Raw genomic sequence first — 16,534 nt, 5'->3', positions numbered from 1 at the left:
GAAAAAAAAAAGTGCTGAATCGGCGTATAGGAAGAGGACTGAATAATCAGCCAGCTCCTCGTGTCTATTTATTACCTGACAAATGTATGGAATGTTTGGGGGAGGGGGGGTGGAAATAAAGGAATTTTGCATACATCCATAAAAGTGTCTGTGCCATTTCAGTTATTAATCAGACAAACATGAGACAGTTACAGATCGTATGGTTTGTACAATTACTTTATGGCAGCTGTGGCTGTTGAATAAGAAGAATGCAAGTAAAGCGCCACCCCTTGCCTCTAGGTGGCGTAAAGGCAAACCAACCGTGCCTTGTGCATTGTGCTAGTTTACTTCCGGTTCGCCGAGGGTCGGCGTGCGTTTGCGGTCTTCGTTAGTGTTGATCTCAAAGTTTCATATCGAACACTTATATATTTTTTACTCTTTCATATTTTTGGCTCTCTAATACGTTTGTACGACAATTATCATCACAATGACTGAGGTAAGAGGAACATTTGGTACTTTCCGTGGCTCTTTTGTGGCTCGCTCCCGCTCAGACACCCGGGGCCCGACTACTGTCTGGCGAGAATTAGCTGCTTCCGAGTCTTCATTTTTTAAAAGTGTTTTTTTTTTTTTAGATGTTTCCATTTGTTTTATGTGTTTACAGGACGTCCAGAAGCACTCTGTCCACACGCTGGTCTTTCGCTCGCTTAAGAGGACTCATGACATGTTTGTGGCCGACCAAGCCAAGTACATCGCATTGGACGAAAAAAGGTCCACATTTAAATTACACCAAAAATGATTTAAAAAGAGTTCCCATGGCTTAATCGCTTGTTAGATGAATCGATTGTTCTATTAAGAGTCAACGGTAAATGACTTTTGCAAGCATCTGCATACCTTGAAAAATAGTCTTCAAGGTTTCTGACCTTTTTCTAATCAAGTCGTATATTTTTTGCTCTGTCAATTTGAAATGTGTTGTTTGTGAGTAAAGGGACAGAAATAACTCAACAATTGGTTTGGTTTGGTATGCCACGTAGGGTTGGTTGTCTTTGTGTTTGCTTTCGTTCGGTTCACGTTGCTGTTGTGCGTGTGCGCATGGATGCAGTCACAAGATGAAGATGGCGGTGAAATTGAAAGCTGACTTTGAGGCTGTCCTCCACATGCCCGTCTTGAAGGAATCCAAAGAGCGAGTCTCTCAGCCCGCCAACAGCATGCAGCTTCAGCTCAGCTACACGCATCCAGGTGATCACAGATAAACAAATTGGAAGGCTAGTCCGTATTGTATTAAATGAATACGCCATGTCATTTTTCTAATCTAGTGTCCGATGAGCCGGAATACGCAATCGCCGGAACACACGCTTACCCGACTGGGCCTGGTAAGTCCTAAAGGAGCTTTACATGCTTTTCCAGAGTTCAGATTTTTCTGTATTAAGAACACACGTGAGGAAAAAAATGTCGCGTTTCGATATCCAAACATCTCTCGCGAACTTGCATCAATTCAATTGCAATCAAATGATCAGGAGTGGCGCTGACCGCCGACACAAAGATCCACAGGAACCCCAGTGAGGCCGGCGTTCACTCCATGGCGTTGGCGCTGCCGGCGTCACAGGCCAGGTGAGTCCAGCATCGATGCGAAATGACCTCCGTCCGTCGTATGATGAATTTGTCATCAAGCGTGCCGCCTCGCAGCCAAGACGCCGGCCGCAGCGCCGCCAGCGTGCCCGAGATCCATCGGCACGCCGGGGCGGCCGAGCGATCGCACCCGCCTTCCGTCGTGTCGGTACGTCCCGAGATTGATGGCCATTCCCTTTGGCGTGTCGCCGCCCGTCTCCCTTCCCAAATGTTTTGCCCTTCCTTCTTGCAGACGGTCATGGAAAGTGGCGGCAGCAGGACTTTGTCGCTCATGAGGCGAGCGCCCACCATGCCCAAGCCGCAGTGGCATCCGCCGTGGAAACTCTTCCGGGTGAGCGAGCGAGCGCATGCTCCGGGACCCGCCGTGCCCTTGTTGAGAATTTATCGCCGAGTGATTAATAAGTGTTGTCTGTGCCGCAGGTCATCAGCGGTCACCTGGGCTGGGTGCGCTCCATCGCCGTGGAGCCCGGCAATCAGTGGTTTGTCACCGGCTCGGCCGATCGAACCATAAAGGTGACTTCTGCCTAAATGGATTTGATACAAAACAACACGCGCTCACAGCTATTTTTATGAAACTGTCTGTGCAAATGCTTTTGTTTTTGCTAATAAGAGTGCTGGTTTTGTCTGGCCAGATCTGGGACCTTGCTACCGGGAGGCTGAAGCTGTCACTAACCGGACACATCAGCACGGTGCGCGGCGTGGCGGTCAGCAGCCGCAGCCCCTACCTGTTCTCCTGCGGCGAGGACAAGCAAGTCAAGTGCTGGGATTTGGAGTACAACAAGGTGGGTGGGTCGCCTCGGCCCGGCCCGGCCCCGTCGTCTGTTTGGTGGTCCCAATGTGTCGGCGGCCGCCCCCGCAGGTGATCCGCCACTACCACGGCCACCTGAGCGCCGTGTACGGCCTTGACCTGCACCCCACCATCGACGTGCTGGTGACCTGCAGCAGAGACTCCACGGCCAGGGTAAGCCCCTCCCCTCCCCTGCCTGGAAGGCAGCGGCGCTGTAAGCTGCATTTTCCTCTCTTAGGTTTGGGACATTCGCTCCAAAGCCAACGCGCACACGCTGACGGGTCACACCAACACGGTGGCCACGGTCCGGTGCCAAGCCGCAGAGCCGCAAGTCATTACCGGTAGCACAATCTTACCGTAATAGCCTACTGAGTAATACACAAGTGTCAGTGCTGATCAAGGCTACCTACGTGACCTGTTGCAGGGAGCCATGACTCAACCATCAGGTTATGGGATTTGATTGCCGGCAAAACCAGAGCCACGCTAACCAACCACAAGAAGTCTGTTCGCAGCGTGGTCCTGCATCCCCGACAGTAAGTTGCAGACCTCGCGCTTCTGCCCGAAAGCCTTGGCCCCGCCCCGCCCCGTCCCGTCATGCTCTCAACCCTCTTGTCGTGATGATGCCTTTCCCACCGCCCTCCAGGTACACGTTTGCCTCCGGCTCGGCCGACAACGTCAAACAGTGGATGTTCCCGGAGGGCAAATTCATTCAAAACCTGTCGGGACACAACGCCATCATCAATACCCTGGCCGTCAACTCTGACGGCGTTCTCGTTTCCGGAGGTATCCATCTCGAGCGCGTCACGTCGGATGCGGCGTCATCACTCATGCTGTCCCTGTCTGTGTCCAGCTGACAACGGTACCATCCACATGTGGGACTGGAGGACCGGCTACAACTTCCAGAGGATTCACGCCGCCGTGCAGCCCGGCTCTCTGGACAGCGAGTCGGGCATCTTTGCTTGCGTCTTCGACAACTCGGAAAGTCGTCTGATCACAGCCGAAGCGGACAAGACCATCAAAGTGTACAAAGAGGACGACACGGCTGTACGTAGTACTTACTATACTGTATCAAATGCACGCTAGGGTTAGCTGATATGCTTCCTGAAGCTGTTTCTTTGTGTCCTGCAGACGGAAGAGAGCCACCCTGTCAACTGGAAACCGGAAATCCTGAAGAGAAAAAGATTCTAATGATCCCGCGGAAGCCCACCGCATCTTTTGGTTCCTTGCAGCACAACAACTGCATTCATTGTGTTTTTTCCCCCCAGCATGATTAAAGAGTTTTGCACATTGGGGTGAACGCTGTTATTTTTGCTGTCCGCTCATTTTTTTATGCTATTTTATGTCTGTTGAGTGCCTTGAAATGCGCCTTATAAATAAAAGGTATTATTATTAGGTCTAGGGTGACCAGATTTGGGTTTCTGAAAAAGAAGACACCTTATTTTGGAGGGGGCTTTGGAAGAAAAAAAAAAAAGGAGCTCCTCTTCAGTCCTCCTCTTGCGTTGGCACCTTTATCATATGTATGTAAGCACTCAGCTTCATAAGGATCACAACCCTGGCAAAAGCACAGGATATTTTTTGTTCAACTCCTCTGCGAACGTGCACTTTCGGTTCGGGTTCGGCATTGCTCCCGTGTAGACTGGCCAGCCGGCCCACCTAGAGTGAACTGGCGTGCCTACGGTAATTGAAGAAGCTCCGTTCAAATAGAACCAAGTGCCTGCGTTCTTGCCAAGGTTCCTTGTTTGGACTTGTAACTGACGTAGCAGATATTGACTTTCCAACTTGAATATATTTCCCCATTTTGCTCACATTTACAAATGCAATGAATGGCCTGTTATTAGGTGTGGCCAGTTGTGGTGTACCTAATGGAGTGTGACATCACCGATCAAAGAGCCAATCAGAAAGTGGGGGTGAGGGCGGGTGTGGCACTTTTCACTTAAACCAGGGGTGTGGACCTCCAGTCCTCGAGGGGCCGCGTTCCAATATGTTTTCCAAGTGACCCTCGTTAAGCGCACCTGCGTGAAAAGTTTTTGGTCACTTTCACGTTCCGCAGGAGCTAAAACTTTTCACGCAGGTGCACTTAACGAGGGAATCACACAGACACTCCATTAGGTACACCGCCATTTTCAAGTGGACCTAATAACAGGCCACTTTATTAGGGAAATATCATGGTCAAAGGTCACACGTGTCAAGCTCTAGTCCTCGGGGCCGCGTTCCAACATGTTTTCCAAGTGACCCTCGTTAAGCGCACCTGCGTGAAAAGTTTTAGCTTCTTTCACGTTCCGCAGGAGCTAAAACTTTTCACGCAGGTGCGCTTAACGAGGGAATGACACGGACACTCCATTAGGTACAGCGCCATTTTCAAGTGAACCTAATAACAGGCCACTTTATTAGGGAAATATCATGGTCAAAGGTCACACGTGTCAAGCTCTAGTCCTCGGGGCCGCGTTCCAACATGTTTTCCAAGTGACCCTCGTTAAGCGCACCTGCGTGAAAAGTTTTAGCTTCTTTCACGTTCCGCAGGCGCTAAAACTTTTCACGCAGGTGCGCTTAACGAGGGAATCTTACGGACACTCCATTAGGTACACTGCCATTTTCAAGAGTACCTAATACCAGGCCACTTTATTAGGGAAATATCATGGTCAAAGGTCACACGTGTCAAGCTCTAGTCCTCGGGGCCGCGTTCCAACATGTTTTCCAAGTGACCCTCGTTAAGCGCACCTGCGTGAAAAGTTTTAGCTTCTTTCACGTTCCGCAGGAGCTAAAACTTTTCACGCAGGTGCGCTTAACGAGGGAATCTTACGGACACTCCATTAGGTACACCGCCATTTTCAAGAGTACCTAATAACAGGCCACTTTATTAGGGAAATATCATGGTCAAAGGTCACACGTGTCAAGCCTTATATGATATTTAATGAAGTGGCCTGTTATTAGGTACACCTCATGGACACTTCAATAGGTACACTACACGAGGTTAATAACTAACTAACTAATAACTAAATAAATAAATAAAAACGCGTAGTCACAAGATCCAGGAGGGACATGAGCGGTCTCAGTTAAGTACTTTCCCAGTCCAACAAAATCCTGGACGACTTTTGAAATTCCCCCCGGACGTTTTTTTCAGGGCTCAAAAGTAGAACATGTCCGGGGAAAAGAGAACATCCGGTCACGGTACTTCAGTCGCTTTGTATGTGAGATGGTTTGCTCCTTTGCACAAAGTCTTTTGTGTGCAGTTTCAAAGATGAACGAGTGCCTGAATCATTCTGCACGGCGTCATTTATTTGGCATTTAATTAGACGTACAGTACATCTAGTTGAGAAAAAATACAAACGCCTCCTATACAAACAAGAGCATTGCTTCATTCCAAGGCTAATAAAGAATCAAAACAAAATACATTCAACAACAAAAACAAAGAACAAATAAACATCAAAGTAAATGAAGGGGGGGGGGGGGGCTACAACATCACTTACGTGCAGCCACAAATTAAAAAAAATGTACAAATTAAAAGTATTGGTAATGATCATTCCTTGACATTTGGCCTGGGCTACAAAAGTGCACTTCCACACTTTACTTACCCAGATGTCCTGGTTTCACAAGGTTGGTATTTTGGCTGCAGATTTTAATGCAAACTTAGGTATTGTGCGTGTCCCTCATATCATGTCTGGGGCTTTGTACAAAAAGAGACCTCAATGAACAAAAACATGCATCGACAAAAAAGAAACACACATGCACTCCACTGAGGGATTGTCATGGCTCAAAACAAACAGGGGGACAAACTAAGCACATCACCAGAAATGGATGACGGGGAGATGATTGTCTACAAAAAAAAGATGGGGGGGGCTGAGCAAGCGAGAGGAAGTTGGTGTGGAGAAAATGATGCAAATTTCATTTGCAGTGCACAAAGGTCAGAACTTAACATGAAGTTGTCATTGTAAGAGAATAAAGTTATATAAAGTCAATGTGGTTAGCGAAATGACTTCTTATCCCCCCCAAAAACGTCATGCCATTGTACAGCAATGCAGCTAACTTTCTTCCAGACGAAAAAGTTTGTTCATGACTCCATTTTTTCTCTACTAAAGTTGATGATTTAACAAGGGAAAAAAAGCACATCGCCATAACAGATGACAGGGACGAAGATGATTGTCGAACCAAAAGTGAGCAAGAAGGAGGGGCAACTTTTGTATGGAATTGAATATTTCCATTTTGATGATGCGTTCAGCTTCCATCGACGTCAAGCAATCATCAGTTGAAAAGGAAGTAGAACGTCAACGTACCGACTTGCACAATCCATACAGTGTAAGAAAGAATGGAGTCGAGACAGGACAGCGAGCGGCGGTGGCGGCGCGTTTAACTACCCCAGGGGCATATTTACATTCTGGAGGGCCAATCAGATCAGTAAAAATGCATCCTTAAATTAGTGTTCTTTATACACAAACAGTCCTGTCCGTCCATCTGTCTTAGACGGCTGTGCTGAGGGAGGACGGCGAAGCGCAGTCAGGCGGCGTGGCGGCGCCCGGGCCGTCCATGGTGGGGGTATCGGGTCCCACCAGGAGGGTGCTGCTGTCCACCGAGTCCTCCCGGGCCTGGGAGACGGTTGCGGGGCTGGCTGCGGCAGGGGCCTGCTGGAGGAGCCCGTCCGCCGCCGTGCTCACCTGGTGGCCCGCCATCACTGGCATGCTGCCGTGTCCTGTGAAGGGCGCCAACATCGTATTAAGGGCGGGCATAGAGGATCACTTTGGGTACACAAAGTGTGTTTGTGTGTGTGTGTGTGTGTTGCTTGTTTGTGTGGTCTTACTGAGGTCCACATAGAGGAGGCTATCGGGGTTGATGGAGGCCTCGTAGGGGGGCGGGGGGTCGTCGGGGTGATGGATGTCGGGGTACTTGTATGCGGCGTAGGGCGGCGGCGGCTCCTGGAAGTGGAAGGCGCCTCCTTCGCCATCATCGGACAGATGCAGCGGAGTCAGGCCCGTGCCAAAGGCGTCCGGGCCGTAGTCGAAGCCCGGCACGCGTCTGCCCAGGTTGAAGTGGTGCACTGAGACAAACCAAGGGCAAATTGACTGAGTCCGCTCGATGCCAATTCCCGGTAGGCGCGTACGGCATTTGCAGCGCTCACGGTTGCCTCCGATGAGCGTTTCGATGCGCTCCCGCCGCCGCTGTCGGAGGCGGTGCACCATGAAGAGCAGCAGGGACAGGATGAGGAAGGACGAGATGCAACTGACGATCAGACGCATGCCGCTGGCCATGGAGTCAAACAGGCTGCTTCCGTCTGAGGGAGGGAGGGAGGGAGGGAGGGAGGGCCACACAAAGGCACTTGGAGCCACCGCCGTGTTTGCAGACGGACCCGAACCACGTCGAGCGTTACCTGGATCCAGGCAGGTGAACTTGCAGCACTCTTTGGGGTCCTTGCGGAAGTGCTGGCACCCCTGCGGCCGCTCGCAGAGCGCGGCCACGCACATCTCGGGCTCTCCGTCGTGACACGTGCAGCTCAGGCACGGGTCGTCGCCTTTGGGCGTGAAGTAGTAGCCCTCGCCCACCACGTTGTCCTTGATGTCCACGCACGTTTGCTCTGCGCCAAAAGGCGACATTTTCACAACGGGTTCCCCGGAAAGTTCTTGGGCTCTCCGGGTGGCCCACGTACTGCGTTTGCAGAGGAAGGGGAACTTCTTGTAGCAGTTCTCGGCGTGCCAGCTGTGCAGGCCGCGCTCGTTCATGCTCTGCAGCTGGAAACGCTGCAGCTGGGCGCAGAAAACGTTGTCCTGGTTGGCCTCGCCCAGGTTGGGGAGCCCGTCCGGCGGTAGGAACACCTGCACGGGGCCTGCGTGGGAACATTTGAATCGGATCGAATCATTCCAAAGAAAGACATTGGAGGAAACGACAGCAAACGTGGATACCGTTATAAACCACCTCCCAGTGGCCCTCAGCCGAGTGGTTCTGGTTGGTGATCACGTACTGGTAGCCCACCCAGAACCTGCAAAAAAAAAAAAAAGAAACACTTTAGGTCGGGCGGGGATTGGAACCACGCCGAAACCAGTGCGGCTCGCTCGCTCGCTCGCACTCACTTGCACTGGTCTCTGAGCTCGCACGCTTGGTCGTCAAAGTCCACTTGGATCTTGAGGATGAACTGCAGCTCCTCGTCGGTGACAAAGGTGGCCAGGGAGCCGTCCACCTTCTGGCACGTGTCGGCCGCCTGCCAGTAGTTCTCGCTGCGCAGGTACACCTTGTAGCAGCTGGCCGTCTTCTCGTAGTGGTGCCAGCCGCTCGGGCATTTCTCTGCTCACGTGTGGGAGAGGGAGGGAGGGATGGATGGATGGATGGATGGATTCATTGATTATTTGGGGCGCGTGTTTCTTTGTTTTTAATTCGACACTCACTGTTGAATCGCACGGGCTGAGCCACGCCAATGACGTCGTCCACCTGGTCGTAACCTTGGCCGAAACGAAATCGCTCTTCCTTTATGGCTGGGAACATTTGGAGTCATTATTAGAAGTGCATTGCCTGCAAGGGTCGCTTCAAAACAAGACGTCGTGTTCCTCTTGAATTTCAAGTACTCACGGGGGCAGTCCATCTCGTCGCTGTGGTCCTCGCACGCCGTCCAGCCGTCACACTGCCAGGACATGGGGATGCACTGCATCTTGCCGCTGCGGCAGGCAAACTGACCGGGGCTGCAGCGCTGCTCTGAAACACAACCACACACAAGACCAAACTTGAGCACAGCAGGAGGAAAGGTCAAGCCAGTGTGACCAGAGAAGTCGCTTTTGCGGCCGGCCGGCCGGCCGGCCGTTCTCTCCGGAGTGACGTGGAGAAGGAAGGGAGGGAGGCAAAGGTGTTGGATGATTGGAACGAGACGCCAAATGCAGGCAGAGTTGACACAGTCTCATGCAAGCAGAGTTGACACAGTCAACAGGCCAGGCCAACATGGCCGCCAACATCCTCAGCTGACCCCAACTGTTATTTATAGAGCACTTTAAAACAACCACTGCTCACTGCATAGCAGCTGCTGCACTATAATTGATCACCCGAGTGTATCAGCGACAGATGACATTGACGGATAAAAAAACAAAAACAACGTGGCATCGTGAAACGGCCACAAGAGGGCGCCTGATATCTTGAAATGAGGCCAGGTATGGGCCATCTCCCAAATCATCTTAAACGTGGACATTTGTACGCACTCGTTGTTCCTGACTTGCAGCAAAAAACGGTGAACATTTGTCAAATCAAATTGAAGAGAACCTGTCATCCAGCGCAAGACGCCTTCTTAGTGACTAAAGGCGACTGAACGCCAACAATGCTGCTTGCTTACCTGACAATAATCTTGCCAGCGCTAGCCGGGCACCTGAAACAAATAGAAACAGTTGAGTCGGGTAACAAGCAAGCACCTGCGTGCGGGTTGACGGGGTTCAAAAGTCTCCACTGGCGACCTAGTCGCAATAACACGTCCAATCATTTCAAATCTCCAGCGAGGAGCTTTGGCTTCTTGCCTCACTTGCTAGCACAAGAAATCCCAATTTCAAAGTGCGGCTCTCTCTCTCTCGCTCACTCTCTCTCAACAGGCAGGTCCAGTTACAGCTTGCCGCGCGCTTCAACAGCGAGCTTGACACTTCATGCCAAAAGGTTCCCACGCTCTTTCAGCAGATGTAACGCCAACCGCGTTCTCGTGTTGGCTCGTCGTATCGGAGTCACGAGTTTCCTCAGAGGATGGCTAGAAAGATGGGAGACCACAAGTGAAGAAGGGTGTGCAATTTCATTTTTCGCCCGCAGGCGGCAGTAGCGATTTCGTAACCCAATCTCCTGCAGATTGCAGCTTGAGCAACTTGTCGTTGCGCAAACGAATCCAACTGACCGACCGACCGTCGTACGCGTTCGCAAGAGACAGAATCGACTTCCAGTAGTCTGCCGCATGGGATTTTGGACTCATTTGAGCACAAACCTAGGAAGGAGCCCTCTATTGTATATCATTTCACCAAGCCAAAACATCCCCATAAAGCCGACATTTGGAGCCTTGTCATTTGGACAGTTTTTGCAATCGTAATCTTTACGAGTCAATAAAAGGCGCGTGTGTGTCGCAGTGTTGTGAAAATGTAGAACGCTCGCATTGGCGAATGTGATGATTTGAACGAGGTCCTTTACCGATGAGGCAGACGCTTAATAGATGGATTCAAATGCTTTCCCGGTGTATTTCTCTCAGGCTTGCAATCTCTGCAAGGTGGTGCTGGGGGATGAGAGCGAATAGGTAGCAGCCCCGTGAATCTTCCATGCAAATCAGGAATTAGCTCAAGGCTAGCACAACACAGGCTAAAAATGCTTCACGACATTCGAGTCGCACTTGCACCAAAACGGACACAACGTCCCAGTCAATTTGCTGTGAAAAGACACAAGTAGTTTCGCTAAGAGAACATTTGTGAGCAAATGCTTGGTGGGCCGCTCCAAATAACAAGTCGAGGCCGCGCGCGGCTCAGATAGGCCTCGCCGCCAAACACAAGCCCGGTTAACTTCGAGTCGTAGCGAAGCGAAGCGAAGCCGCTTACCTGGCCGTGGCGGGTCCGTCAACGTGAGGACAAAGAGCAGAGAGAAGAGGACGAAACTGCCGCTGTCAGCCTTTGGCAACATTTATCCTCCATTCATAGTCACTCCTTTATCCAGAAATATAAAGCATGTACAGGCAGGGGAAGGGGGAAAAGAGTGGGAGGGAGAGAGGGAAGCTGCTGCTGCTCCTGCTGCGACGGCGGTCGTCGTCCCACCTCGTCCGGGATTTATCCGGTTAATCGTCCGCCTCGACGTTGGCCCATCGTGGTTTTTCGGCGTTCAACTCAAGAGAGCTGGCGGGCAAAGTATAAACGTTGGATGAGCATCGTCCTTTACACGGACGGAAGGAAGGGAGGGAGAGAGCGAGCGAGGCGAGGGGCGGCGAAGGTTTGTGTTTGCTTTTGTCGCACATCCAGTGGCTTGTTGCCGTCGTCCGTCCGCTCATCAAGATGGCCGCCTCAACCCATCTCAACAATCCCAAACACGCAACACACCAAGCGCTCGATTCAACTCCGAGATTCGACTCCCAAGTACGGCCCCGCCTACTGTATTCTTGTTTTTTCTTAATACACAAGGGAATATATTTACAAAATAAGTACACATTTCAGACAATAGCTCAATAAACAATATTTTCACCTGGGAAACTGAGTGATGTTAGGACATGCTTTTGATAACACATGCTTTTGATAACAGCGCTTGGATAAGTGTGGCACTGGTTATGTACTGGCTATTTTGGTAAGTGTGAACAACAATGATAAATACAAATTGGTCACCACCGTGAAAAATAAAAAAGGATCAACGCAAAGCAAATCAATTTGCGACATCGCATTAGGTCCATCAAAATGTCCTGTTAGAAAAAGTCTGAAGCTTTCCGTCTCTTGGGCAGCTGCAAGAGATTGTCTGTGAGCGACGACACGTCGTGCTCTCCGGGCGTCTTGGCCTTGTCGGGTGTGGTTGAGGGCGTGGCCGGCCCGCCGAAGGGCGACTTGCAGCCGACGGCGCGGTGCGAGGGCGACGGCGTGTAGCTGGCCCGCAGAGCTTTGTCTGTGTACTTGCTGGACGTGCGGTTGACCAGACGCTGCAGGGCCGGTGTCAAGGCCGGGCTCAGGCCTTTCGGGGTCAGGCTGCCATCGCAAAAAAAAAAAAAGAAATAAAATACAATCAAAAACACAAAGGTAAGTCATGTGGTAAATTCATTTCAATAATGTAAAGAATAAAACATTTTGTGCGTCACAATAATTCAGTGGAGTTGTGCTGCACTTTCGGGTGATAGGGCTTTGGCCGCCAGGGGGCAGATGACACGGAAGAAGACCAGTGCAACTAAACTGCAAAAAGATTACAGACATTTTTTTACCTGGCCAAGTTTTCTGTAACTTTCCTCAAGGCCTCCTGTTTTTTGGCCCGATTTTTGGCGGCCGCTTCGTTGGCCATCTTCAAGCCCAGTCGCTCTCGTCTCCCCGGCTCGGGAATCTGTCGGAACAGGGCGCGGCGGATAACTAGCTCCGATCTAAAACACCGCGGAACTTTCTGGTACCTTAAAAGAGGGGCCGTGGTTCCTCTCGGCGTAGGGCGTGTCGGATCCGTCCAAGCGGAACGGCGTGCTCTCGATTTCTCCCCATGTCATTAGAGGCGACTCGGCCACACCTGGGGGGGTTAGGGTTAGTACCCGGGGGGAGTACCCGGCCGGGATGAGGAGATTGACTCGCCCGCCAAAAAAACGGTGCGCTTGTTGCGTTTCTCACCAGGGGCGGGGGAGGGCGTCCTTTCAAAGCCGTAACCGTTCACCGTGGGAGAATCATGCGCGATCAACTCTTTGCCATCCGGGCCCACCTTACCCTGCTTGAACTGGAGCACGGAGTATCACGTGAACAAGGTTACTCGGACCGATTGATCGGAGAGAGTGAAAAATGCAATTGTGCTATGGAGGCTCCCGGGTAGCGTTTTTCCACTGGGGAAAAGTCTCGATTGGGTGCGCGAGCACGACGGTCACCTGCGCGTTGAGCGCCGCTGCTTGCTGAATCTGGCTCTTGTTGAGGGCCCTGCTGAAGGGGTCGCCGGTAAAGCGTGTGTTCTTGTGAACCACTTCGCGGGGCTTCTTGAAGAGCGCGTCGTCGTCTTTGACACCTGATGAAAATGGAGTGCGAGTTTGACGTTGAAGTCATAATTATGGAGCACAGAGGTTGCCATGGATTTGGTTTTGGCGCCTTTTTTCAATCATCAAGTGTACCTTCTGGATAATACATCAAGGCGTTCTTTGCTTTATATTGCCACGTTTCCAGGCCGGCTTTTACACACTCAAGAGCAGCCTTCTCTGCTTGTGGTAAGGCGAGGTTCTGCTCATGACGCTGAGGAGTGGGGGGAAAAAAAGAAAGAAGAGTTAGAACAATAACAATAAAAGTCGATTTTAGCATGATGTGTTTGTGGAATCGGTTGAACAACCGCATGTTTGAGAACAGTGAGAGTCCTCTTTTCTTTGCCTTTTCTCAGAGTGAGAATTCACAACAGTTCAGTTCTTCATAACGGCAAGAGTGAGAAGATCAGCGTTCGCTGTATTGCCTGTTTGAACTCGGCTTCGGCCTCGTACAGCCACGCGTGCTTCATCTTCTCCTTGTCCTCCGCCAGTTCAATGATCTGCTGAAACGAGACGTTGTCCCCGCTGGTGTTTTTGGCCATGAAGCGATCCAACGAGGGCAGCTCCTTCTCCTCGCGCTGGTCGCCCGCCACGCTTTCTGCAGGCAAGACACCATCCGCAGACATCAAACGCACGTCTCGTGAAAGAATACCAGCCGCACGTCTGAGCCGCTCACCGGCATCTGCGCCTCTGGTGGAGAAGGATGGCGACCCCGCACGGCCCACTGGCGTGTCAAAGCTCGCCGGCGTCACATCTAACGCGAAAGACAGAGTCATTTAGCAATCATGATACAAGACAAATACAAAACAGTCCGGATGGTTGCACTCACAGGGGGCAGAAGATTGGGGGGTGTTTTTGGACTTCCCGTAGCGAATGGAGATTTCTCTCATGCGCTCCAGGTCTCCGCTCTCTTCTGCATCCAAATAGTCCTTCTGAGCCTGCAGTTTGGTCACATCCGGGAAGAAGTCCCTCTGGATGATCTTCTCCAAGCTCTGTTAAAGCCCGTCAAAAACAGCAGGTAAAAATACATCAAGGGTGACTGAAATGTGTGTGAAGTGTGGTGACAATTTCAACTTTAATAAGGTCTCTCAACAATTATTTTTTAGAATAATGCTTTAAGGGGGCAAAAAAGGGAGGAGTTTCTCATCACTCAATCATTGCACGTTTAATAAACGCTTGAAGCCTCTTTGTTGACTGCACACAAACAACATATCAATAAAGAGCCATTTAAAAGCGCGTACAGTTCCAATGACGTCGCCCTTGACGTTTGCGCGACTTACCTCGATGTAATCCTCCTCGTTTAGGACCTTTTGGGGCGGCTTCCCGTCGTCCTCGTTTTTGGGCTCCGGCATGAGAGCAACAGTGGTGAGGGCGGTGGCGGGCACCAGGGTGCCGCACAGGGCTCTCCTCACGCTGGCGCTGCCGTCCATGGCGCTGCCACTGGCCTCCGAGCCGGATAGCGAACTGTAGCTAAGCTAAACGCTAACCTTCTCGCGACAACGGCCTTACGATCTTGTCCAGTCACAGCACACGCGACCGCGTAAATAATTCCTTCAAATATTCCCGTGCAGTATCAATCCCGTCTCTTTTAAAGAGCTAAATGGCGTCTTTACCCAGACGTTACGATGACGAACGCTTCGGATTTGGACCAGAAACACACAACGGCAATAAACAGACTCGATTGTGACGTCACCGGAAGTAGTCTTCTTCTTCTTTTCTTTAAAGTCTTCTTCTTGAGGACATGCGCGATAGGCACACTTGACTGCCAGCAGGACAATAACAGAACTTCCACGGCCGTCCTTTAGAACTTGCTATTCCACAAATAAGCTAGCTGACAGTGTTTTCTTATTTATGGGGAATGCGTATTTGCGTTCAGAGATGCTGCTGTTTAAGTAAAAAAAAAAAAAAAAACTATAAAAGAAAAAAAGAAAAATAGTCTATAATCGTTGATGACATTTAAATGGTACAAAGTGTTCATAAAAGAGTTCGTGACATACAGTCAGTCACGGGCAGTTTTCTGTGTTTTCTGCATTAAAAGAGAGTCTTTTCTGGCGCCTCCACTTGGCTCTGCGGTTTTTAAACCAAACCTGAAAATAGACACAAAAAAGGTGAATTTTTACTTTGATATCGCAAGAAATAATGATATTTTAATATTTACATGATTATAATATTTATATATTATAAAAACAACTCCAAATGTTTATTTTTTTCTATGCCCAAAACAATGCTGATCAAAAATCAATATAAAATCACACTAAGAATATATTTTGAATCTCAAAAAACAATAACATGCATTTATTTCATATATAGGAAAAAACAATAGTACATGCTTATTGTTGGACATTTTGTTTGGCTATTCAACATAAAAAATACCAACATTAAAATGGTCTCTCCCTGGCCACCGTAGCTGGCGCTTACCTCCACCCTCTCTTCTCTGAGGCGAGTGCTCTGCGCTAGCTCTTCCCGAGCGTTGACATCTGGGTAGTGGTTCTGCAGAAAGAGTTCCTCCAGCGCGTCCAGCTGCTCCTCAGTGAAGATGGTTCTGTGTCGCCGGGTCCTCCTCGGCGTCCGGGCCTCCGCTTCTTGGTCTTCTTCTCGGACGCCGGCCTCCGACGCCGCTGCCCACGGCTCTTGGGAGGGAAGCTCGGCGAGAGGTTGTGGTGCTGAGACCACACGGGAGCAGATCTCACTCATGTTGCCGTGTTGTCCAAACAGCCTGGTTTGCAAAAACATTTGGACTGTTACCTTGGTGAGGACGGGCGGTCCTCCCGTCTCCGCAACAGTGGCGACTGCAACAGCAGCAGCAGCAGCAGCAACAACAACACAAACACCAGAGCGCTGGATTATCCTGGCCCGGGTCTGGATAATTCCTCAGGATGTCTTCGATGGTGAAGGGGAACTTTTGCCTCTCCATGTCGCCAGCCTCCGCAACACTGGGCCCAGCTTGCAGAACACCACCTGGAAATTTTAAAGAAAGGAAAAAAAAAAAAAAAGGTAAAATCACCCCCCTTCCAGACATAAACCAGCTAATCTGGTCTTTTTTTTTTTTTTTTGAAAAGGTTAATCTCACCTTCTTCATTCCTTTTCATCAGATTTTGGCTGCATAAAATGAGATGTGGAAAAGCGCCAAAGATCCTCATTGTTGGCGGGTTTACGGAGAAAATCTCGGTATTAGGGAGGCGGATTAAGACGGTGAAAAAAAAGAGCAAAGTTTTCACTCGTTTGTGATTTCTGTCGTATGAACCGACGGACGTGGATTACGATCCGATGCGGATGGACGATGAAGCCGTCGGACGGCCGTGGCGTGTTCACAATTGGCTTTTTGGCCATGTTATCAGCGCGGCGCGGATTCCATTTCATAGCAGGCTGGCAATGGCATTAATGGATTTCTACAATGCGTCCTAAGCTCCTCACACGCGGCGGCGGCGGCGGCCTTTGGAGAGCAGATAACGACAAACGCCATCTCATCCCTTTGGCGGCCGGCGCCTTTA

General features: G+C 50.4%; 4 protein-coding genes across 6 annotated transcripts; 1 reads left to right on the top strand and 3 right to left on the bottom strand.

Moving 5' to 3' along the window:
- The first annotated feature begins 303 nt into the window (after positions 1–303).
- On the top strand, positions 304–3,697 carry plrg1 (pleiotropic regulator 1). Its single transcript, XM_037264940.1, has 15 exons — positions 304–475; positions 641–747; positions 1,079–1,215; positions 1,293–1,349; positions 1,494–1,587; positions 1,663–1,753; positions 1,838–1,936; positions 2,026–2,118; positions 2,238–2,387; positions 2,465–2,566; positions 2,631–2,733; positions 2,817–2,925; positions 3,036–3,175; positions 3,243–3,436; positions 3,521–3,697. The coding sequence occupies exons 1-15, from the start codon at positions 467–469 to the stop codon at positions 3,578–3,580; spliced, it is 1,545 nt and encodes a 514-aa protein (XP_037120835.1). The 5' UTR covers positions 304–466; the 3' UTR covers positions 3,581–3,697.
- A 1,958-nt stretch (positions 3,698–5,655) lies between these two features.
- Positions 5,656–11,318, bottom strand: dgcr2 (DiGeorge syndrome critical region gene 2). Of its 3 annotated transcripts, XM_037264937.1 has the most exons (11): positions 10,915–11,311; positions 9,690–9,722; positions 8,942–9,064; positions 8,761–8,847; positions 8,449–8,659; positions 8,281–8,357; positions 8,028–8,204; positions 7,752–7,955; positions 7,503–7,655; positions 7,185–7,421; positions 5,665–7,076 (listed from the first exon to the last, which is right to left on the bottom strand). In XM_037264937.1, the coding sequence occupies exons 1-11, from the start codon at positions 10,994–10,996 to the stop codon at positions 6,847–6,849; spliced, it is 1,614 nt and encodes a 537-aa protein (XP_037120832.1). In that variant the 5' UTR covers positions 10,997–11,311; the 3' UTR covers positions 5,665–6,846. The 3 variants fall into 3 exon arrangements, with proteins under 3 accessions (XP_037120831.1, XP_037120832.1, XP_037120833.1); XM_037264936.1 differs by having other exon boundaries at positions 5,656–7,076; positions 7,752–8,204; positions 10,915–11,318; XM_037264938.1 differs by lacking the exon at positions 9,690–9,722 and having other exon boundaries at positions 10,915–11,308.
- Positions 11,319–11,443: 125 nt separating this feature from the next.
- ess2 (ess-2 splicing factor homolog) lies at positions 11,444–14,878 on the bottom strand. Its single transcript, XM_037264941.1, has 10 exons — positions 14,324–14,878; positions 13,873–14,035; positions 13,720–13,797; positions 13,469–13,641; positions 13,140–13,257; positions 12,903–13,036; positions 12,655–12,757; positions 12,447–12,556; positions 12,267–12,382; positions 11,444–12,036 (listed from the first exon to the last, which is right to left on the bottom strand). The coding sequence occupies exons 1-10, from the start codon at positions 14,471–14,473 to the stop codon at positions 11,763–11,765; spliced, it is 1,419 nt and encodes a 472-aa protein (XP_037120836.1). The 5' UTR covers positions 14,474–14,878; the 3' UTR covers positions 11,444–11,762.
- A 94-nt stretch (positions 14,879–14,972) lies between these two features.
- Positions 14,973–16,410, bottom strand: LOC119130951 (homeobox protein goosecoid-2). Its single transcript, XM_037264955.1, has 3 exons — positions 15,789–16,410; positions 15,462–15,706; positions 14,973–15,130 (listed from the first exon to the last, which is right to left on the bottom strand). The coding sequence occupies exons 1-3, from the start codon at positions 16,120–16,122 to the stop codon at positions 15,047–15,049; spliced, it is 663 nt and encodes a 220-aa protein (XP_037120850.1). The 5' UTR covers positions 16,123–16,410; the 3' UTR covers positions 14,973–15,046.
- Positions 16,411–16,534: the final 124 nt, after the last annotated feature.

This window comes from Syngnathus acus, chromosome 12, assembly GCF_901709675.1.
Source record: "Syngnathus acus chromosome 12, fSynAcu1.2, whole genome shotgun sequence".
In the NCBI taxonomy this organism is placed as follows: domain Eukaryota; kingdom Metazoa; phylum Chordata; class Actinopteri; order Syngnathiformes; family Syngnathidae; genus Syngnathus; species Syngnathus acus.
This window is presented reverse-complemented; position numbering and strand designations above follow the sequence as displayed.